At 39.3% G+C, this 24,187-nt stretch overlaps 1 protein-coding gene across 6 annotated transcripts in view; it reads right to left on the reverse strand.

Moving 5' to 3' along the window:
* The window catches only part of DACH1 (dachshund family transcription factor 1), a 572,648-nt gene that overhangs the window by 76,979 nt on the left and 471,482 nt on the right, over positions 1–24,187 (reverse strand). For all 6 annotated transcript variants that reach the window (XM_085621996.1, XM_085621993.1, XM_085621994.1 and 3 more), the window contains one exon: positions 3,730–3,881. In XM_085621996.1, the coding sequence (XP_085478122.1) occupies positions 3,730–3,881 (152 nt within the window). The remainder of the gene's footprint in view (positions 1–3,729; positions 3,882–24,187) is intronic.

Consider the following 24,187-nt stretch of genomic DNA (forward strand, 5'->3'; position numbering starts at 1 on the left):
TACATTAATTGGGATGCTTTCTACTGAGATCGTTGCTATAACCCATCTGCCACTTAAATCCGTCCTAACATCCACGAGGCTGACATTAGCTCGTCTTTTGATTAGTATAGAGATCCCCCTAACATTAGCCGATTGCCCAGATCAGAGACAATGTTCCACCCACCTAAGCTTCCGACCTATATCAGTAATTTCTTTTTTAGTAAGGTGGGTTTCCTGTAAGACAATTATATGTGCGGGTGAATCTTTCAGATATTGTAAAAAAAATTCTCTCCTGTTCTTAACTCGGAGGCCATTCACATTCCATGATAAACATTGGAGTGTTCTCATGAAGGATTAAGGAGACCACAATATAACTCTACCTCCTCCTGCAAAAAATCTACACCTGACCTAAAACGGAAAAGATAAAATAATAAGACTAAACGACGAATGAGAATTACTTTTTCTTTCTTACCCCCCTGCTCCCTCACACGTGCTACCTCCCTCACCCCCTCTGACCCTTAAAGGGAAAGATTTGTTGACACGCCTAACTGGGTGGGGATTAGACTGTACTATTTAGTGAGCATTGCTAATAAGGGAGAACAGGCACATATATAGGCAGCATGCAACTGGGCTGCACCGAGCAGGCTGTTTCGCTAGTGCAGCAAATGCAAAATATTTTATATGTAAAATTAATGGCAGTGCCTAATAATATACTTATTCAATGAAACTGGCAACTGGACTCACTATGGAGTGTTTGGCAATTATAGGTAGCTTTTGAGAAAAAAAACTACAAACGTTCCTTTCTGTCAGATTTGGAGTGTTAATTTTAGCACGTGTTAGCAGAATTAGAGGGGATATAGCTCAATGAATTATGATAAGTAGCTATATACTGAATGGCCCTTCATCATATTTGCCCCAGGATAAGCTTTAATTTGAGATTTACTAGATTTGTAAAATGGAGTATATTGCATTCAATTGGTTGAAGTTACCATATAGCCGTTCAAACCAAAACAGCTTTTGAAGATTACAATGTCAGCTTGTAAAGATGTAGATGGAACTTCATAATGAGAAAATCCTATTCTGTACCTCAGCTGCCATGAAAAATATGAATGTTTCAATCGCTGCTTCTGAACACTGGATTTTCTCAATCAATCACAATTACCATAACACCTGCACCAAATAGTTCATATTTGTCACATGATGTATTGATTTTATTTTTCAATGTCATCTGAAAAAGACTTCGCTAATTGCTATGAAAAATAGCAACATCAAGCTAAATTTGACAGTAAAGATGTAAACAACAGGAATTACTCTGACCAGTCAAAATGATGCTAGGTTGCAGATTTTATTCATAAAAAGAATTAGGAAGTGAATGCCAGAAGTAAAACTGTGATTTTGGCCCTTTTCTCACGAAATAATGACCATTACAACATGTAAGATTATCAAATTGAGGCCCAAGTATGGTCCTGTTCTACACCTGTAGAAAGATAAAGATGTGGGCCACACACCTGTTTTCACTAAAATTATACAGTGCATAGTGAATACACTAACAAGGAATTGACTGCAGCACAATGGTGCTTGCCTTCACACACTGTAAATGCATGCTGGGAATAAGAAGTATTTGTGGACAATATGTCACCTTTTATGTTTATAATAGTAAGAAGATGTTGATATTTCCTCAGCAGGATTTATTACAATTGAAATTTGCTTGGTTCAATTATGGAACTTGAACCCAGTTCACAAAGATTTTGGAGTACCCTCCTCTTGTAGTACTCATGTATTCTGAGTAGCCAGGATTACCACAAGAGTATTTCTAAAATGTGTTAGTAAGTCAGAAATACTACAAGAACAAGTGATGCCTACTCATGCACCAATCTTTGTGATTTGGGACTATGGTTTTTAAGCTGGTGGTTTCTTAAAATATGTGAACTGAGAAATATATTTGTGTAAAAATAAATACATTGCATTGCAAAACATGTTAAAAATGAATTATCAAGAAACCATCTAATTCCCTCTGTGATCAATACCTATTTAATCACACTTTAATAAGTAAACCTATTGAACAATAGCTGCTAATACCAGATGTGAAACAATACTGCCCTAGAAAAGGAAAACTAAGAGGACATTTGATACCACTGGTTTATCTCAACATTATTTAATAATGGAAGCTTGTAGACACTAAGTTGGCTCTGTGGTTCAACAGAATCTAAATAAACTAAAAACATGATCTCCAAAGCAGATGCATAATAATAAGCAGAGTGCAATCTCTCCCTTTTTCTGACTGATGTACTAAATGAGAAAGGGTATACAGTATACAGGCATTCCATCAGAGCCTATCCTACTATATACTTTACCTCATTCCATGCTGTTCGGAGTTAATCCAAAGTGAGATGAAAGTGAATACGTATGGTCACCTTACCTGTTGATTTATTGACAAAGGGCTAAAAAACAATGCAGGTAAATGATAGAAATATACCCTATGCCTGATTTCCAAACCAGATGTATATGAATATGCAAAGTGCAATCTCTCCCTTTTTCTGACTCATGTACTAAATAAGAAAGGGCTTTACAGTATATAGAAAGGCCATCGTACTATACACTCTAGTTCATTCCAAACTGTTTATTGTTAATCCAAAGTCTGATTAAAGTGAATATGTATGGTCCCCTTACCTGTTGCTTTATTGACAAAGGCTAAAAAAAACAATGCAAGTAAATGATAGTAATATTCTCTATACCCGATAAAGCAAATAATTAAATGCTCAATTTAGCAGTAATGTAAGGGTACCTGTAGGAATAGCTCTAATACCACTGGTAATTTACAACAATGCCAATATTTGCTTATAGTAACTTCTCCTGGGTATTGGGCAACTTCAAGGAGAATTTTTATGACATCTATATCTATACCATTAAGTTAAATGATGGGAAGTGGAAACCAATTAAACTTTTGTTTTCCTTTAAACTATGTAGATATGCAACATTTACAATTAAATTAGAACTGTTATTTTGCTTCTATTTTTATTCAAATAATGTGTGTGCATCCCATTAATATGTGGACTCCGCAAGCATCCATAAAATAAATGGATCCAAGAGGTGACAATTAGCGAAGGACCTGCTGATAATGCTATTATCTTCCATCTGTGAGCAAGCAAGAGTTGATTTCTCATTACCTAAATATTGTTCTCATGCTATGCTACACTTTGCCCACATGTAGCTAGCTGCTCATGTCATTGTACTGTGGCTGTGAGTTTTCTCTTCCAAAATATTCTATATTGTATAAAGTTAATTTTATCTTTAATGTTTGATATCAGTAACTGCATTCTGAGGCCAGCATTATTCTGTCAGATTCCTGGGAACTTGATCACATAAGGAATATTCATAAATTAATTATTTTATTCAATACTTTTCCATCGGCACATATATTTTTATTGCTGATAAGCAAAATTAAAGTCTGTGTATTGTGCATGTATTGTGGAGGAATTTTAATAAGAGTCAATAAATTCAGGTACTGATGAAATGCATAGGAAAATATGAATTAAAGTAAGCCAATGCCAATGCAATCAAAATCTTTATCGCCATTTAACAAACATCCGGCTCTTATTGATCAAGTTTTCCTCCTTCGAAACTGGTGTGCTGCTTATAGTTCTTTAACAGTCTGTGTTAGATGTAGCGCTACTGAAATGAAAGCTTCTAATCATTTAGAGAAATCAGTGATTGGTGTCTGTGCATTTGCCAGGCTCTGTGACAGCCTACCTGGATGTTAGTCAGCAGTGTCTCTATAGATGACAGTCCATCTGGGAATAGGAAAGGAGATGGAAAGCCTGGAGGTAGCGGTTGCCCGTGCCCGGTTATGGAAAGTTTGTCAAAGCAGTCTCTTGCGGTTGGCGTAGAGAGCGGGGTCTCATCTGTATGTGATTGAAACAAAAATATAGAACAAGTTACGCTTGTCTGTTTTTATTAGACCTCAGTAATGGCTTCCCTAGTGGTTTCCAGAACATTTATTGCAAATTGGTTCCCGCTATCAAGAGAAAATGCTTTCTGCTGAATTTTCTTTAATGAAAAAGCTGTGGAGATACAACAAGATAACATTAATGAGTAACTTTATAAGCCTTTTAAATGCAGCCTCTAATGAGACAGAGTTTACAGTGCCATCGAATCTTTCTAAAAACAAATATTATCTCACATAGACTTGTGATAATATATTCAAGCGGGTTTTATGGGTGCCTTGCCAATTATCTTATTTGTGTTTGTGGTCTGCTAGTTTCAGGTTGACAAGATATTATTTTCCATCACCAGCAATCATTTTCATATTTGACCGAAGGTTCAAATAAAGCTTATAAAGTTCTCAAAAAATTGTACATATTCTAAAACATTACATGGAAACAATTCATTAAAGACATTTTCACATTTGTAAGGCTATTGTAAGCATTATCATCCAGCTGTCTTGTGTGTGAACAACGACCTTGCATAAATATTCACTCACTTAAGATACAATTTGGATTTATTTCAAATCCCATGTAACCCTTTTTGACATAGACTCATATTTACACACTTGTATGGCTGTTATCTTCCACTGGCTTCGACAGTATACCATAAACTACATTTGAGGTCTCCCTTTAATGGGGAAGCACAACCTATGAAGTATTAGACTGAGATGTTGGGTCTCATGGGGCATCCCAATATATTTTCTATGGCATAAGACTGACCTAAATTTATAAAACGTCATAATCTACACATGCGTGGAGTTTGTGGTTCTCAAAGTAGCAATGTGCATGTAGGTGTGTGTACTGTACATAAAGTGTGCACACAGTGCAACACATATAATTTCACTATAGGAGTGAGAAAGTGGGATTCCTAAAGGAGTGTCAAATTAATGGTTATAATTGTACAGTGCAAATACGATTGCCTCTAGCATGTACCTTAGATGTAATAATAAATTTACTAGACATATTTGGATAGCAGCTTCACAGCCAAATGTATCTGTGACATGTAGTGAAGACAGTGTAGAAAAGTGCAATTATCAGTTTATTTCTAAGATGTGTGTAAGAAAGGATGCCATGTAAGATAGAAATGGTATGTGCTGTGTGAGGCAGTCTTGAGTGTGCCAGAGCAGGGAATAACAGAACAAGCGCTATATCTTAGTTGATTTAGAGCTGTCCTGCTCTCGCCCTTTCATGCAAAGCGGCACAGCAACTTTAGGTGCTGTGCTGCTTTGCATGATTTGTAAGTAAATCTGTCTCCAAGTGATGGTGCCTGATGTAGAACATAGAGGATATTGATTATTTATCATGATTGTCCATTGTACCGCAAATTCCATACACTGAACATGGAAAAGGGTAAGAAATGTGCAAATTCAACAATACAAAAGGCTCTCGAATTCAGGCACTATTCTGAGCCTCGCTCCTGGATGCCCCCTGTGGCTAACGGACTGCACTTTATAAATTAAAATAACATAACAGTAGATGTATTGGTGGAAGATCAGACTTGGTGCCTGATTAGGAGTCTAGCAGTCCTGGAGTGGGCCGCAACACCAGTGCCCCACTTCACGACTGCTAAACTCGGCTGCCAGCCATCCCCCAGATTACTAGTAATCTTGTGGTCTGGCGGGAGGTCTTTTGGCGTTCCTCCGGTGGTGACTATTAAAAAGACACCGCAATGGGTATAACAAAGCCTGTTCCTACATGGCATGGGTTGTAAAGTCCATGCTGTGCAGGAAAGGGGGAGACATCAGGCCCCTTATGGCCCTGAGGCAACAGAGGACCTTGTAGGTTCCCCTTTATTTCCTCACGCCACAGTTTTCATGGCAGCCTCACTGCCATGAAAACTGAGAAATGAGGAAACTCCTAAAATGATTGGCGGTGCTGTGGCAGCACCAGCAACATATTAGGGCCTCTGTCCACCATGCCACTGCAGCGGGATCCATGATCCCTGATGGCTGCGGCGGTCCTGTGACGGTTCCACCACTGTATTCGAAATACTGTGGGTGGACCGCCACCACATGTTCGGCGGTCCCATGGACCACTGAACTCGTAATTAGGCCCTTAATATGTTCTTAATATATGTTTGATCATGGAAAGCCCAAGAAAGCTTAGTCTCTTCCTCAATGCTGTTTGTGAGCCTAGCGAAGGGGAATGGGATATTACTATTATCATTATCATTATTAGTAATCATTTGTAAAACAACAACGTTCACATGACAGGTATCTTGGCGCTATCAGCGTTCAACAATAAAACATTTAAGGGGGTGAGACCAATATTATTCTTCTAAAGAAGATGGGCTCCGGACCGTCATATATGTGAAAGAGCCAGGTTTAAAGGTTTTTAGGCTCTTCCTGAAAATTAATACATTTCCATTTGTTCTGAGGAAGATAGGTAAATTATTTTAAAGTTGTGCTGCCTTGATTTGAAAGGCTCCCACTCCTACCCCAGTTTTCTATAACCTGGGTACACAAACAAGATTAGCTGAAGACGATCTCAAACTCCTCACTGGTTTGTAATAGGTGAATTCATCCTAGAGGAGTCTCAGTCCAGAGCCATTTAAGACTTTGTGGACTGTGCAAATGTCTTTGAAAATACCTTTCTCTTTTTTTGGTCTATTAAAGGGGTTTATTGGAGAACCAAATCTTGATTTATTAAGTGCTAGTTTGGCCACCATTATGTGTATCTTATTAAGTTTTTTAAGCAGATAGTCTGGAATTCCTGATAAAAGGACATTACAGTAGTCAATCCTCCCTAGCATTTTACTCTGTACTACCATCTTTCTTGCTGGCTGTGTAAATATGGGAACATTTGCTCTTAAAATCCTCATGAGTCCATGGCAGGTGGCTACTGTCCTGCTGACCTGAACTTCCATGGAGAGTTTACTGTTCTGGATTCCTAGATTTTCTATTGATGGAGCAGTAATTAAGTCAATATCGTTTGTCCATGGCCAACAGTGATATTTATTACAGATCTCCCTGTATATGACTCATGCAAATACATGCTCGTATAATAAAAATTAATTAGGAAGAAAACTGTGCGTCCAGTCATCTTCGCTGCCACTATCACACATACGGAATTGCTGTCAGTGAAAAAATAGATGTGTAAAATAAGACATACATGTAAGGGGCGCCGATTTCATAGAAAATTTGCCACTGTTCCTTATTGTGATAATTTAAACAGTGCTGAATATTTAGCTTCCAATTCTGGCCAGAGGTACAGCAGCAAAGCAATGGTCGAATTGATACCATGACATCAGAAAGAGTAACACACGTTCAAAAAACAATATACTGGACCATGGGGTGCACTTTCTGAATACAAGAAATCCAAGGGCAGCTGTGGGTTTTTGAAATACATGGTTTTAGCAACACCCAGAAAAATTAGACCATGATTCACTTAGTAAGGCACTTTTATATATAATCTATCATTTCAAAGTGTTGAATAGAAATTGACACCTCAATCTACCACCACCTTTTAATTTACAAAATGGCTCTCAAGTTTGCTTCACCTTCATAAAATTGCTGGGTCGCAAAATATGTTCAATTTCTATTATATAAAGTACAAATAAGACTGCTTAGCTCTGTTGTTTTTATAAGTGCTTGGCAATCACAGGTTAGTCCTGCAAAGAAATTAAGGTCTATGGCATGCGGTTTAATTCAAAGCCATTGAAACCCTTAATAAAAGAAAATGTAAAAATGCATAGCATTTTTATTACAACTAAAGCACTCACGAAATGTATGACATATTGTTTTGCAAAAGCGATTCTCTATTAAGCAGAAACCATTGGCAGGGTAAACCAGTATTTCTCAATTTGATCAACATATGTCATACAGGTCAAAGTAGCTGAAGGTATCAAAGCAAGTTCACTGTACATCTGGACATATTAGCAGTCCAAAATGAGTTTTGTAAATAATCAGTGGTTTTCATATTGCCAATGTCTTTTACTGGATTGCGCTTTTGCATGAACACCAAGAAACTAAATCTTTCCTTTGACTTTTGAAAATTAACAATAATGGCATCAATAGCTTTCCTACTGTAGACCTAAATTTCATAACATGGACTGCTGACCAAATATAAAGTTTACCTTAATATTATTTCACCAAATACTTGTTACAAACATTGATGTCAAGCTGTTTGGAATGACATGCAGTAGGCTGGCAAATGTTTCATCCGGCCACAAGGTAAATACGCAGATGATTAACCCTTTGGTCATTTACTAAGACAAGCGCAAAGTGCTTCAGAAATATTAGATCAAACTGTGCTAGCGAGTATAAGACTTAGAATTCACAAAGCTATAACATAGTGTTTTAAATGTTTCAGTGTTCTGTAGGTCATTTTGAGCTATACAAGCAACACAAAATTCAGATGTAAAACAGATTTACAATCAACTGTTTCTAATTTAGAACGTATCACTAGGTCCCTTGCTTATTTTAGAACAAAATGATTGAGTGTACCCACAAACATTCAGACTTTTTGAGTTTCCGTAACAAAAACAAGCGGCTTTGGGTTCAATTCACAGAGCCATTTGTGCACCTATGTTTACAATAGATGAGCACATGGCATGATTAATGAATACAAATTCACATTTGAAGTTCAGGTAGTGTGAATTTTCTGTTATAAAGTGAATTAGTCACATGCAATTTTACACCACTATGGTGCATTATTACATGAATAAATCTGCTCCCAGCTGTAGAAAGTTGGCTTTTCAGGGTGGGAATGTGTCAGAACAGTCATAAACTGTCGTTCACAAACCTTTCCAAGTAATATTTATTTATTTATTTATTTATTTATTAGAAAGTTTTATATGCAAATGAGGAGGGAACACCGGCAAAATGGTGGACATATAATGGCCTTGATTTTTCCTAGGGTAAAAAGTATTCCCCATAGAGAAAGCAAAGATACCAAAAGCAAATGCTCTTTTCTATGCATTTCCTTTTGTAGTTGTACACCACGTACCATTACACGTGTTACTGCTTACAAATGCGAACTCTACTGGAATACTACTGGAAACATTTAGCCATCACAACTAGCTAATAAAAATAAATTCTCCTCAAAACGTAGGTGTAAACCTTATGCATGCAGGTTTTCGAATGTTGTTATCAAACAACATTCAGAAAGCATATTTACTCAAACCTAAACCTCATACTCAAATCTAAACATCCACTTTACTGACTAAATTGGAAGTGTGAGGAAATCTATTTATAAGAGGAAAGCCCCAATGTTCATGATTTTATGAAATCAGGGATTAGATTATACATTGGTAAAGGCTGTCATTTGCACACCTAAATTAGGTCTTGATTATGAGTTGGGGTTTAAATTCTGATCCCTATGGAAACTGAGTTACACAGTTATTTCTGCTTCTTCCCTCAGGCAATTTTCACATGGTGCAGTTCGGCAGGTCAAACCTACCAAAATGCATAAGGAGAACATTTGCAAAAAAAGTCACTACATGCAGAATTTGGTGCATTAAATACATATTCCACATGTTATGATTCATTCAGAGCGTCCGATTCCCAAACAGAAGGTATTTATTGCTCAAGGTAAATACCTCAACAAGAGAACTGGTATTTACCAGATGCTGTAAATACCCCACTCCATTCTACCACACTAATATTATGGCTCTTAATTGGGTAAATATGTCTATTTGGCACTATCTTTCTTGGTAAACATTTTTGCAATTTAAGACACAATGTAAGGAAGTGATTTATCCAGAATCACGCAAATGTTGATCAGGAGTCAAAATGTGGCAGGGAATCCATTGAGCCCATGGAGGCCAAATTGATGCAGATATATATTTTGTCATTCGTTTTAAAACCATGCCTTGAAATTCCAAAGCGAAATGAGAGTATGGCCGACCCCATTATTAGTACATCCATAATTTGAACCAGCAGTGAACTTAAATATTGTCAGGCAGCCTTTAGTCTGGCAATAAATAGCAGGGGACAGATCTAATTTTCTTCAGGCTGTCCCACATGAACTACATATTTGTAAGGTTACACACCATAAATTCCACTCAGTTGTTTTTTTTTTTTTGCCTGGAAGAGAATGTACACTGGATGTGAGATAAGGCAGAACTGAGATAACAAATTGAAAATGTATTTCAACACAGTGACATTAAAACAATTGCAGTAAATGGCCCAGCAATATTATGAGCACGAAATAGAACAAGCAGTGCTACTTGGCAATTTAAGCAATTTGCAGCCTCCATAGATGACCCTCAGACTTCTAAGTATTATAAGTGTTGCCTCTATCAAACATCGCCCTGAACTTCTTAAAATAGATGTAAACTCAGTGCCTGACAGCTGCTATTTCAAGCAGCTAGCAAATGTGAGCTTAAGCCTGCTCTGCCAGAGAGAATATCTCTGTGATAAAACTCTCTGTAATATTTTAACATGTTCGTGCCACGAAGCTTAGACTGTCACTTCAGTAGGACGGGGGCAACTGCATTTCTGTTTTTAACTGAGAATGACTGACATCAGCTGCACGGAGACAAAGAGAATGCATTTTAATTTCCCAATATTCTGCCCTGCGGAGCATGTGATGACAGAGACCAAAGCAGGTAACAGGTTTGAGGACTATAGTGAGCAACACAAAAGAATACTGTCACTGATTCCACTTGATGTTTGGCCTTGGATCAGACCAGATGATGGCAGCCCATTTTCAGCATGAGATGTCCCCGCTATTGTAAAGGCTAGCATCAAATTCTCGCAAAATGTCAGAGTGAGTTAAAAGCTAATTTCTGCCATGCCTATTGGCCTTCAGCTGCTGTGTTGGGAGAGGGATTATCACAGAAATACTTATTGGGGTGTAAAAAGGTCACCATATTTGGGAGCTAGATGTGCTCACAATATACAAACCTTTGGCTATACTGCATACTCCACAATGCCTCAATCAAAACCAAACAGTGAATAACTATCTCTCCCCTGCCCTAAACAGTTCCCAATCCTAAAGTCCCCAGGCTTATCCTTTGATATTCAAAACCTACAGCTTATATGTTTGCTTCGAGTCCGTATACGCTTTCTCCTGGCTCTAATGCTTCCTGATGATTGCCTGGACTGCCCACTCCTAGACGGCCAGTGCTCTTTTCCTTCTTTCTCTCCCCCTACTCTTTAACTTCTTGTCTGAGCCTTTAAACCCAAGGTGTCTTTTCTCTGATATATCTATGCTCACTGCTTCACTAGTGCCTGCCTCAACACCCTCGACCTGTGTCTGCCTTCGATACCTGCCATTTAGCCTGCTCTACCCAGTGCCATGAACTTTCTTTACCAAAAGCTTCTCCCAAGAATTAAACAGTGTCCTGCAAAACTGCGACAACTTCTGCCTATTACACCTTCGTCCTGCTCCACTGGTCCAGATATACTTGCCACTCTCCTCTACTCCAGCCCCTCTCACATTCACACTCCGGGCATCCTACCAAGTGCCCTCACACTCCAGGATGTTTGTATTTCAGATTTGTCTCTGGGATTGTCATGATACCTTCTTTCTGGTGGCCACACTCTCCCACGATCCATCTGTGGACAGCTGTTGCTTGTTTTACAGCAGCACCATTTGGGTTTGCACCAGCCATCCTCCTGCACCTTGCCACCTTCACCTCCACATCTGATGCATCAGTATCTATGAATACTCCAGGCTCCTTCACTGCTGATCTTTCTCCAATGTGAACTTCACCCTCTCATCTTGCACCACCATCTGAACTCTTTCAGTCTTCCTTTTCTGAAAACAGTCTGTCTGTTTTTTGCTCCTCCACTTTCAGTCCTTCGTCCTCTTCTCTCACCATACAACCACTCTTCTATCCTAGGGCACCCTCTTTAAAATTGCAAATAGCTCCCTTAGGCAGGCCATCAACCTGTCCTGTGTACCACCACACCCATCAAATTCTGATCAGCAATATGGCCTGTTGCACCTGTAGCTTCCCTTTTGCATTCCTTATGGTCCTCCAGCTGTTTGTGCTGGCGGTCTTCTTGAGAAAAGGGCTGCCTCTCTCATTCTGCCCTCTTTCTTGTCGAAAACACAGCTGCATCTTGTTGGTCACCTTTATCCCAGTGGGGAGGGGATGCTTATTTGTGTGCTTCCTCGACCCCTTTGACCAGTATTGCCCATAAATGCTCGCTTCATGGACCCCTGCAAAGTCCATCACTGTATACTAATCCAGTAATCATCTGGTGGTGTCTTGTGGTCTGCACCCAACCGAGGTCACCTCTGTCTGCTCACCTAACTGCGAATCATGCATAGCCGCACTATTCTGGGCGTTAGATCTCTGTCCCACTCCTGGTTTGTGGAGTTGGCATACTGCTCTGTATGCCTTGTGGTCCTCCAAGGTGGGTTTGCCAGTGTCCATGGGAGTCTGGACTGAAGCATTCCCTTTGGTCATATTCCCTTTCTTCTTGTCTCTGGGGCCGGATTCAGGTCTGTACCAACCCCGCACAGCCCCTTGGGCCTCCACATGCTGTCTGCTCCACACAAACGACTTCCTCTGTGTAGGTCAGTGTGGTTCTCCACTCATATCGCTGCTGCCCTCCCCACTCAATGGGTTGGGATCATCTTTGCTGCAGCCTGGGCCCTTGTAGTCCCATAGATATGCCTGTCCATAGATGACTTCAGCCTCCTTAGCTCACACGGGTGGGGTCACCCTCTTAGCTGCAGCCTCTCTCCTCCCCAAATGTCGTCCGGGGTTGCAGGGTCCCCCCTCCCCTAAGGAAGTGAGAAACCCTAATTATAATCCCACCACACGCCTTCCCTTGCTTGGAGGGGTTCTGCATGTCAACACTGTCACTGGAAACCTTACTGACACCGCCCTTAAGTATGTGATGCATCCATATGCAGTCAGTGTGGTGAGCTATTGAGGCTTGCGCACTGGGAACGTGGTGAGGTGAGAACAGTAGCCACGCTGTGGCATTATCATTTCCCTGCTCCCCTCCTCTCCTGATACCCCTTCGGTGGAGAGGGGAGTACCCACCCTTCCGCCCACAGCCTGCTTTCAAATCTAGGAAAGCTCAACTCAGTCTTCAATCTTGGTGATACCGAGTATCATTATTTTGGGTAACAGTGATATGTTTCATTTAAAGTTTTTGGAGACATCAAACTACAGTATTGAGTACTAGAAAACACCATACTTGAAGCTTCAGTGTACAGTGTGCTTTTAACTCACATTTTAACAATATTGTACTTTTTGTGACTTCTCATTCTTAGCACTTAGTTCGAAAAGTATAATAAAAAGCAAGCTTCAGCACTTTTCAATATTATATATTTGTGTTATGCTGTGCTGCAAGAGTTTAGGTCCATTTTAAAGACAGAGAGGAGACAGCACTGCCTGGCATTCAAGCACACAATTCACCCAAATTGTACGTTGTGGTGAATTCAGTACATGATAAAATCCACTTTAGTTGAAAGTCTTTAGTTTTCACTATTGTTGGTGCAGCCAGAGCTGTGCATCTCTAAATGTGTTCAGGATGTTTGCCCTTATTCAGTAGAGAGTAACACTTTAAATGTGGGGGTGCTGGCAATGCTATTAGCAGTTCCCTCGGACTTCTGTACCATGCCCAGATCCCGGGTTCATCCCAATGAGCTTGCCAGCCCAATAACTCAGCAAGGAGCCAACCAACAGAAGGGCAGGAGGGGACACACTGCCCAGCATACCAAAGATACACATCACTGGTTGCACCGACAATGGTGAAAAATAAATACTTTCAACTGAAGTTAGTGTTATCATGTACTGCATTTACCACAATGCATTTGAGTGAATTGCATGCTGATATACCAGACAGAGTACTCCTTACCTCTTGTCATTATTTAAAAGGAAACCGTCTTGAATCCTAAAAACAACTGATCTTGTATTCAAAGTAAGGTACATTTTTTTTGTACTTTATTTGTCTCAATCACAGTCTCAACGATGCTATATTAAGTGTAGTAGAGAGTGCTTGAGTCTTATGTAAGACAACTCTTTCTTCTGCTCCATTGTAATCTGAACAAAATAGCATGAGGAACTTTACTGTCACCTTTATTTTCATTCTGGGAATGGGACAGATGTGCAGAATAAAGAGACGTTTACAATGAATAAACTTCAAAAAACAGTGTTCCCACCAGCACTTATAAAAAAGGTCCTGAAGCCAGATATTGTACGGTGCGCTGGTGTGAGTCAATTTTATCCTGGTCTTGGATAATTGTGAGTACAATTTTCGAATGCAGAGTGTTTGGCAAGGTATTCTTAAAGAATTTGTGAGCGCATCTGGCTTTTGTCAATTTTTTCAGCAGTTCCTCACTGGAATCGTATATTTACTTTAACATTATAAACCATTATTAAATAATAATTAAGATCATAAGGACATGCTAACAACACGGCTATCATTGCTAATGATAACTTAACCTTTTTCAACTCAAAAATAAAACATACAATTGTACTCTATTAGCTAGATTATCTGACTGAACAACAGGGTGTGTGTGAGAAATCTTAGTATTTTAAAGATGCTTAACGCCTATGAAATTGGCGAAAACTTTTTAAATTTCTTGTTTCATGAATTAATTTATTGCATACATAGCCTGTCTCAGGTGTATTTAAATGTGAACCAGACTTCGTGGCTGTCATAGCACTGCCAGGGGTACGAAGACGCTCTTTCAGTTATATGTAATGATGGCATAATGCCATTGATCCATTTGCAGCGATGGATTATGTAGGAATGGGTTTATAAGAACAAAACTAACGGGACATCATCTGATTCTGTGTTCCCTACATAACTGGCAATATTAATAACGTTTTGCATTAAAGAGATAAATGTATAGGTGACATATATTCAGATCATTGAATTATAATTGTAGCTACATGTATTCCTCAAGTAGAGAACTGTTTGGTGACAGTGAGTCAGAACAAGGGATCAGGGATTCATAATACTGCTTTCTGAAGAGCTGTAGGGGGTGTTGGCTCTATCTGAAGCAGGGATAGGAGGATAAGGGCTATGTTGAGATATAAGTTGAAGAGTAGAAAGTTCCTACAGAATGAGGTGATGTATTCTATATGCGTGCTTGAAAAAAGGTGCACAACGATTTATAATATGAGATATTGAACAAAAAAAGCAATTTCTATAAGATAGACAGGTAGTGGCACACTTTCACAGACTGAAAAGTATGTAAGGGACCACATCATTGAAGCCAATGAGGACAGCTAGGTGTGCAGGGTGATTGTCCATCAAGGTAGAGAAGCATGAGTGATTTATACATTCTTTCTCAGAACATGGTCGTTCAAACACTCTACGTTTGAATCATGGAGGATGAAAAATAGTATGGTAGTATTTATAGCTCGGTATTTGCTGGTTCTGAGGAATAGTTGCAAAGTGGTATATAATTTGCAGCCCATTGGGCATGGAAATGATTGCTGTAGATCAGCACACAGAGTCGTGCATATGGGTCTTAGAACATGAAAAAGAACTTGGAAAGTAATGTTTGATTGTAAGATAGTTTTAGTCTATGTGGAAGTAACTATAACATTACCCCTTGAATAGTATAGTTGTTGGCAGCTTTTTCAGGAGTTGATTGGGATGGAGGAAAACCATTGCAACTGTAATCAGTGAGAGATTACATTTTTGGGGCACAGCTCAAACAAACTTGTCTAAAAGTTAGCTGTTTTCTTTAACTATGAAGTTCTGGAAAGAGCTCTTCTTTATTGTGCACCACTTACATTCCTCCGGAGACATCAAGTTTAAGGAACATAAATAGCTTCTTTGGAAATCTTTTGAGCTTATAAAGAATAATCTTGCCAATGTGGTACTAGAGAGGATAATGTGGGACTTACTTTTATGGCCCATTGGCAAAGACACTGGATGAGTAATAAAACCATACACTACTAGTTTTAAAAGAGGCTAGCAGCAGCAGGCATCCGAGTGTAGACGCTTCCATGATTCTTTTTCACTGATAAGGGATGCCCAAGAAGCTGCTGCAAATGTCCGCGAAGTTGGCGGGTGATGGCGTACATAGCCACTATTATCCCACTTCGTTAAATTCCTTCATTGTGCCCTTTTGACAAAAATTAAACCCCTCCCGCAGACATGTGGCATGTGAAATAACATACTGCACTGTTACATATGAAGGCAGTGCTGGAACTGATGACAGAAAGAGAGACACGACATGCAAGATGAAACCTCTGGTAACCCAACAGGCTTCCTTTTTCAGCCATATTCCCTTTAAGTCTTGCCGTAATCATGACACCATGTGCAGCTCAGGTGCAAAGTCAGTCCAACCTTTGATACGCCAAGGCCAAACCTAGTATGCTTGCATGTCAGGCCTTATGATTGCCTGCTACTTGGCCATCATTTAACATCTGCTATCAGGCTCCTCTATACACCTGCTTGTCTAACTAAACTCTGTGTCATTTTGGGTGAACTGTAATATTGGATTCACCTGGTGGTTTTACGTGGTTTGAAAAATGTTTTTTTAATATTTTTCCTTGTTGCCAATCAATGAACCGCTATTGAGTGCCACAATGTACCCTTGATTGTGAACAGGATGAAATTAAATAATGAACTGATTATAGTGGAAATTTCCTATTTTGTGAATCGTCGACAAGTTGCCATGTGTATCTCAGCTCTTAAAAGTAAGAGAAGCGTGCTTTTGGAAAATCTTGAGAAAGTGTTGCTGGCAAGATTCGCACAGAGTGGTGGAAATCCATTATTTGTCCACTCTATGTGACTTCATCAGCACGGCGTGTTATGTACGTAATGTGTGAGGCCCTGCAATATTTGTTGATGGATGGCAGGAGACATGACAAATGGAAACAAAGAACTTGGATGCCTTTGTCATTGATAGCATGCATGAACTGCTTTGTGTTTTTGCTAGAACAACCTTATCTACTAAGGAATTCTTGGCAAGTGCAGCTGTCACTGTGCAGGCTCCAGATGATGAAGACATAATGCTAATTTCAGGAACATGGAGTATTCAAAAGTTTGCGTATTTAATTCCTAATTTCCAGACATTCGGTCCTTTTTGGAAACATTGTCTCAGTTGACATTGTCAGTTTTCAGGTTCTGTCACTTTAAAGTGATTGACAAATAGCATTGTTGCCAGTTAGCTTGTTTCTTGGAAACAAAGAATACAAGGCCTATTCCACAGAATAATTGTTTAGCGCCATTTATGAATTTGACAGATAGAAAGTAATATATGTCCGATGACTACATTCCTATATACAATGTGTTTTCAAATGTTTTCTGAAAAACAAATATTTTTGAACTTTTTTTTAGCTATTCTGCTCCTGAGAGAGTATAGACTATTTCTGAAATCTCTGGAAGAACAAACTAGTGTTAAAGTGACTCTACCTCATATTGAGATATTTTCTGTTTCTACTTTTAGTTATTGAAATGGAAAAGTGCATGACCAGCAAGTCATGGATACTTTCATTATCATAATAATAGTTTTACTTTTAAATTCAGATTTGCCTCTCCGGGATTAGGATTTACAAATGTGTACCCTTTTCATTTAGAGCCACCCCTTCTATCATATTTAATTTCTTTGTTTTTTCAAAGTTGTTGTTCTATGTTGTGTTCCCTAACCAAGCATACTCTTCCTTTCTATATACAGCACAGTTGTATGGTTCATATTAGCCTTAATTAAAGAACTGTATACACAATACAAGTATCTTCCTATTTCTCGTGACTGTTCCTAAATATTAATCTATGAATACCTCATTCAGTCGGCCGCAGTGTCTTTGTGGCAATATTGATCATAAAACTAACAAAATGGTGAAGTTTGGTTTTTACTTGATGTGGTGGTAAAGCATCACCCTGAATTCTGCTGGTTGGAATTGGAAATACCAATAGTATAGTGTATAAATAAAACATACCACATAGACGTACCTTTTTATATTCTGAATAGAGGTAGATAGAGGGGGAGTCAATGAATACAAGCAGAGGTGCTACTGTCACATATGTTGACCTATTTTTAGCTCAAAACAGTGGCTGCGGGTATTATAAGAATAAATGTGTTGGGACTCATAAAGGATCCAATCTTCCGAGTAGCTCACCAAATGTCAGATCCATTTGCAAAAAATGTAAAGCCCAAGGCAAAATGACAGTTTTTTTGTTTGGGTGATCCATTTTGCCTACCAACCAAGCTTTTTGAGCAAATTATGTTCCAGTCTGGTAATTCTTTCTAGTGGAATGAAAGATGATGGACCTACCCATCCCTCAGTTGTCCACAAACCTGAGGGAGACAGGAGAAGGAGGGAGGTGCTCTAGCCATCAGTTGTTTTTCTGACGTCACTAGTAGATCACTTGAGAACCCTGAGTGGAAAGTAACTCCTTTATTGATCATTACCCATGTATAAATCTATATAACATCTCCGTTTACTTTTATTACTGAGCACATAATTCTTTACTAAGCTACCTCTCCACTAAATATATTAGGTGCTCTAATTGCCCCTGGCTTCTGCAAACTGGCCTCAGCCAGACCCACATTCTCACCCACTTCCCTGTTCTATGCTAGGCAACTCATGTTTGAGATGATCCTGGCGCAAAAAAAAATGTCTACAAATCTCGTTGGTGCTCCTAGGAGGTCAGTAAGCACGTTATCAAATTCCTGAAATAATAAACAGTGCTCTTTTTATGTTTTTTAATTATTTTGAATGTGTTTATGTAGTGATATTATGATAACACTGATGATAAACCGAGAGAGGTCGGCGCACAAGCACAGTTGTGATATCTGAACAGTACTTCTGTGAAGGAAAGGCTGAAGTTGTTGTAGTTTGGCTGGTTCGCATCTGAGGAGCTTCAAGCAACAGAAGGCGGGAAGAAATGCGAAGCATAATCAGCGGCTATTTGCATCAGTAACTCAGAGGTTTAAATCAGAGGCTCGTTTTTAGGAATAATTTTGTGATCTTAAATTATACAACAGATGCTCAATACTGTGTAAAAATGTCAGGCCCAGATGATTGATGACTTGTTTTTCCATTGAAAGAAAAAACACTTAACTACTTATATTGTTTTGGTCACTGCTTGATAGCATTCCTTTTTTTAACGAAATAGGTGACCATTTTTTCTCAGTGCTTTGTTTTGTTTAATTTATTATTTATGTGTCTGTGTTCTTCCTGTGAGGGGCTTGGGGGAGAAGAAGTGTTTGGAGTTTGCAGCAGCCCGCCCATTCCATATGGCGGCTCGGATCTCTGTGTAAGACGTGCTCTCGCCCACCCTGGCCCATATGGCAGGCTGAGGCTGGCCGGGGCCCTTCATCCTCCGCAGAGGCCATATGGCACGGAAGGCTCTTCGAGCACTCATTTACCGCCCATTAATATTTTATTTTTATCTGACAGAAAAAAAATCGCATTGAAGTGAAAGGATTCATCCCCGAAAGCGCCGGAGCCCCAGAATCGATACGTTTTTGACAACACGGCTTGTGAAGTGGGCGCTTTTTTTTCTAATGTGTGTTTGAAACATGAAGCTCTCCTGAATAATATATCAGAACGGTTGATACAGTCATTCAGCACTCGAAACAAATTGAGAACACAGTTCTTAGCGTTTTACATTTAGCAAGTTGTTAACAGAAATTGTTTTTAAGATGCCCACTTAAAGGAAAGGTTGTTCGTAGTTTGTGTTTTAATGTACTGCTTGGAACAGTGCTGAATTATGAGCTCTGGGATAACGCGTCTGCGTCACACGTGCATCATTAGCATATCAGAGACGGGATGAGCAATGTCAATAAAGCGTCCTCGCGACGAGCGGCAGTGAACTTTAACCCTTCAGTAGAAAACCAGCGCGAGAGGCTTACAGAATACATGCCCGATTGAGCAATGTGACTGTCCAGTATTAAAAGGTTTTTGTTTTACATTTTTGGTAAAATGTTTTGTGAGTTCAGGAACTGAAGTCGGGCGGCCAGGTCAGCACATTTCATACACGACAGACGCAGTCGGGGATATAAAAATTATTTTTAAAGGTGGACGAAATTGAAGCAAATATGAATCGAGGCTCCAACTCTCAGCCCTAATAATACTAACAGTTTCACTACTTACATGTTCCATATGACATCACAAGAAGTGACATTTAGTTGCTTAGTAGTTTCCCTTCCATACCTGAAAATGAAATGTAAATCCAGGATTGCGTCTTGAGCAAAACTCATGTGAAGCTTTTAAATATTTTTAGAGTCTTAAAAGTTATTTCCTATGTGATATGCCCATATAATAATCATATAAGAGATCACTAGTACGACAATAGTATTACAAAAACACTACAAAACGGTATTCACAAACTACATGTGGAGTTCTACCCCTCAGCCTGTACTATCTTTTTCTGTGTGGAGTCTCCTCACAGGTAGGTATAAGTTTTAGTAGAAAATGTAGGCGGGGCCAGGATAGTGGCTAGAAAATGGATAGTACTTATTACTAACGGGCAGTGGAGGCTCCTCAAGTGAGTGCTGCGGGGCGGTGTGGCGGGGCAGGGTGGGGGGTAGTAAACTCCGGCTCACGGCCAACCGGAGTAATGTAAATAAATAAAACAAATTACATTGCGCGCGCTGCATCGCCATTTGGTGTTGCAGCACGTGCAATGTAATTTGTTTTAATTATTTATTTATTTACCTTACTCCGTTCCGACGTGAGCCGGAATGTACTACCCCCCACCCTGCCCCTCCCCCGCAGCACTCCCTCGAGGAGCCACCATTGCTAATGGGGTGGGCTGAAGGGGGAGTAAGGCGGGGTTAAGGGAGTGGGGTTTAGGGAGGGATGTGCACCCACCCGCAAAAGAGTAAGCCCATTCCTATTCACAAATTGCATTTCTAAAGGTGCTACAGCCAAAATTGTCCCAAAACAGTTGAAGACGTACTCCAGATCATACCTGAAGTAAGTCCAGCACCTTCCTTGGTACTGCAAACTCCTGGCATAGAAAATAATGGCAGTAGGGACTTAAAATAAAAGCTCATAGGACATAATTTTAGAGTAAATTATTTAAAATAGTTACAAACATATAAAAAGTAATGTAATGTTAAAAAAAATTGCCTAAAAATACATTTTTATTTTATTTTAACAGAAAATGTAAAACTTTGGGGAATTTACAAATTAATGTAACACATTGTATTAAATTATATTTAGATTATCTTTAATTAAATCTATTCATCACTAATAATAACTATTATTACATAATATGTTTTTTTAAGCAGGATTGTTTTTATAATTAAAACTTCTGAAAAATAATTTTCTTTGAATTTAATATAATCAAAATAATTACATCTAAAATCCAGATTAGCAATGCTGTGACATTTTCTTTATTTCATTCTACATTTAAGATAAATGTGTAAAAATAATTTGCATTAGTATTAAATATAAAAAGAATGTTAAAAAATGTTGTCAAGCTCATTAAACTGTTTTATTTCTTCCTATACTTATATTTCGGAGAGCTCCGGCACCGGGGCTTAGAATAATGCCTAAATCTCCAAAGTTGTATGTTAGAAAATATTATACTTTACATTTGCCATTTCTTTCATTACCCATTGAAAATAATATGTCATTTAAACATGATGTTTAAAGGATTTCCTCAATAGACCAGAGCTTGCTGCTTCAATAACACACTGAGCATTTGTATATGTACTGTAATGTGCCTGTGTTTATTGTCAGCTTAAAGATGTAAATTTGCATTTGAATCCCGCTGAAGTTTACAAGGTGAAACCCTTTCAACAATATCTCTCAGTCTTCAGGGACAAAATCCCATTATGTGGAGTTCAGCGAAAGGGGTAAACAGCTCCATGAAGAAATACAAATTGCACATATTTCCATTTAGCCGGTGTCACTAGAGTTCACCATTTAGAATTCTAACCAGTTAGGACTTATTCTTGGGGGTCAAGTGCCTACTGAACCTTATCATCTCACCAGTGACATCACATCCCATTTGTCAAGTCTTTCATGAGCACACTTGCCACCTGCTCAACAGAGTATCCTAACTTATTACACTATTGCTGGAGTAGCAGTCTGCACAGGGATGTTACAGCAGCAACAATTGATGATCCGCAGAGGCGTTTAGTCCTTTCTCTGTCTGGACACATCTGGTAACGCAAACTTAAAAAAATGTTAAATCACAGCCATAGATTTTGAAATTGTAATGTTTAAATTAACAAGGGAAAAATATTCACCACACGAGGTCGGAAGGGTAAATGAAACCAACCTAAGTCTCTGTCTTTCATTCCTTTCATCTAGTTTAATTTATGAATGTACAGAATGTCCCTCGGATGACACTCCGTAATGCCCATAGGGTAACGCACAACATGAATGAACTGATACTGGGAACCTCTGTGATCTGCATAATTACCCAGGCTGCTTTCAATGTAAATGTTATACATTACAACTAAGGTTTGCCTCGCTCATATAACAACTCCATCCCATTAGCCTTCCTTTACTGTTCACAGATAAGAACCTCTCATCTTGCTAATGATATTTCATTAGAGCAAAAGGCAACTAAAACATCCATCTGACATAACTCACACTATTCTCGATGAGGCCCTTCCAAAGCAGCAAAGAGTGTTATAAAGATTATGCACATAATGCTGTGTATTGTCAGCACAGCTGTGTGCACACTGACTTCAACCCGAATCACGTGTCTGCCTCGCTTGTGTACACCGGGCAAATCTATGACCAATACTATCATAAATTGAAACAGAGAGAAGGATAAAGGTTGTTGGTACCATTCTACTATCTAATGAACATGCACGCAGCATCAACAAAAAACATGTCCTTGCAATTGTCATTTTTAGCATCACCCATTCAGATGCATGCTAGATTTTTAAGAAGCAGAGAGAAAAATAACACTGAATCAAAGTGGTCCACGGTTACACAAACCCTGGAATGGCTTTTCCATAAACTGAGAAAATGGCAGAAGACAGGGGCACCAGAATACTACAAAGGCACAGAAATGTCCTTTTTTTAGGGCATAATCAGCATACCAGCAGGCAACATTATCTTTTGCCTGGAACAATGCCTGCAGCATGTTTTCTCTAATTCTTAATGTGTTTTTAATTGAATTGGTAAAAATGGTCAGCGATGTAAAAAAAAAATGTGCCTAATAAAACGTTATCATATTTTGGCACTTTGGTTTGGTTTAAATATGAGCTCGCTCTAAGAGGTGTTTCATTGATTGTGGAATCCCTGCCATGAGAAAAAGTCATGCCCTGTTCACAGTACCCACTGGAAAGGGCCGAAAGATGTACACTTGGTCCCATAGGGACTGCAGGGAGGTCAATTGTGCAGAGTATTGTCAGATGCCATGATGGTGCATACATGCACAGTCACAGTCCTTGGTCTATTGGTGCTGCAGTAAAAGTGCTGTCAAAGGTATTGCCTACCTCCGTGTCATGTGCATGGTGCCTTCAGGGAATGCTCTGTGGCTATTGAGATAATGTGAGTATGTAGATAACATTATGTGGGTAACAGTGGACACTGTAGGTATGAGTGCAGCACAGGGCTGTGTAATGCATACAGTACCTAAATTGCAAGGCTACAGGCCATGTCTTCTGGGCTATGCTAGACAATAGGGGCCGGACTGCTGTGAAAAGGTCATAGAGAGATGACGTTGAGATGTTTACTAACTCAACCAATGGTATTTAAGAAAAACACTCTCAAGAGAAGGTGGTTAAAAGCTTTGATGTTGTTCTTTTATTCGAGATACAACATTAAAGAGGTCCTGTTGCTAAAAAATAATGTGTGTGTTTGAGCCTGTGCATACTGTAAATTGAGTTCCATAGTGTATAGATTCCATCCAAAAAATAGTTGCCAGGTTGGTACTGTGCCGAATCCAGCTGTGGTTAGAGGAATTTGAGATCTTATCTCCACTGCAGGCAGGTTTTCGCCCCCATACTAGCACCATAGATCAGGTGCTTAGGTATGTGATGATCTACTGGCGGGTAGTTATTATAGGAGGGGGTACACTATATACAGCTTTTATTGATCTTCAGTCTACTTTTGACTTGGTTCCACGTAATAAAATGTGGAGAGCCTTTATGGATGTAGGGATGCCATTGGAGTTACTAGCAATGTTGGTCAAACTACATGACTCCAACTACGCACAGGTTCGCTGGGGCACACATGGTGAAATAACGGATAGATTTCCCGTTTTAAAAGGTGTGCGACAAGGATGTGTCCTCGCTCCCACTCTGTTTTCTTTGTTCATTGACAGGGTCGTTCAGTACTATTCCACATGCCCCACTGATGTTCCAACTCTGGCGGGCATGAAGATCCCCCTACTCATGTTCGCAGACGACACCTTGATCCTATCTAAAACCCA

Source organism: Triturus cristatus, chromosome 8 (assembly GCF_964204655.1).
Source record: "Triturus cristatus chromosome 8, aTriCri1.1, whole genome shotgun sequence".
NCBI lineage: Eukaryota > Metazoa > Chordata > Amphibia > Caudata > Salamandridae > Triturus > Triturus cristatus.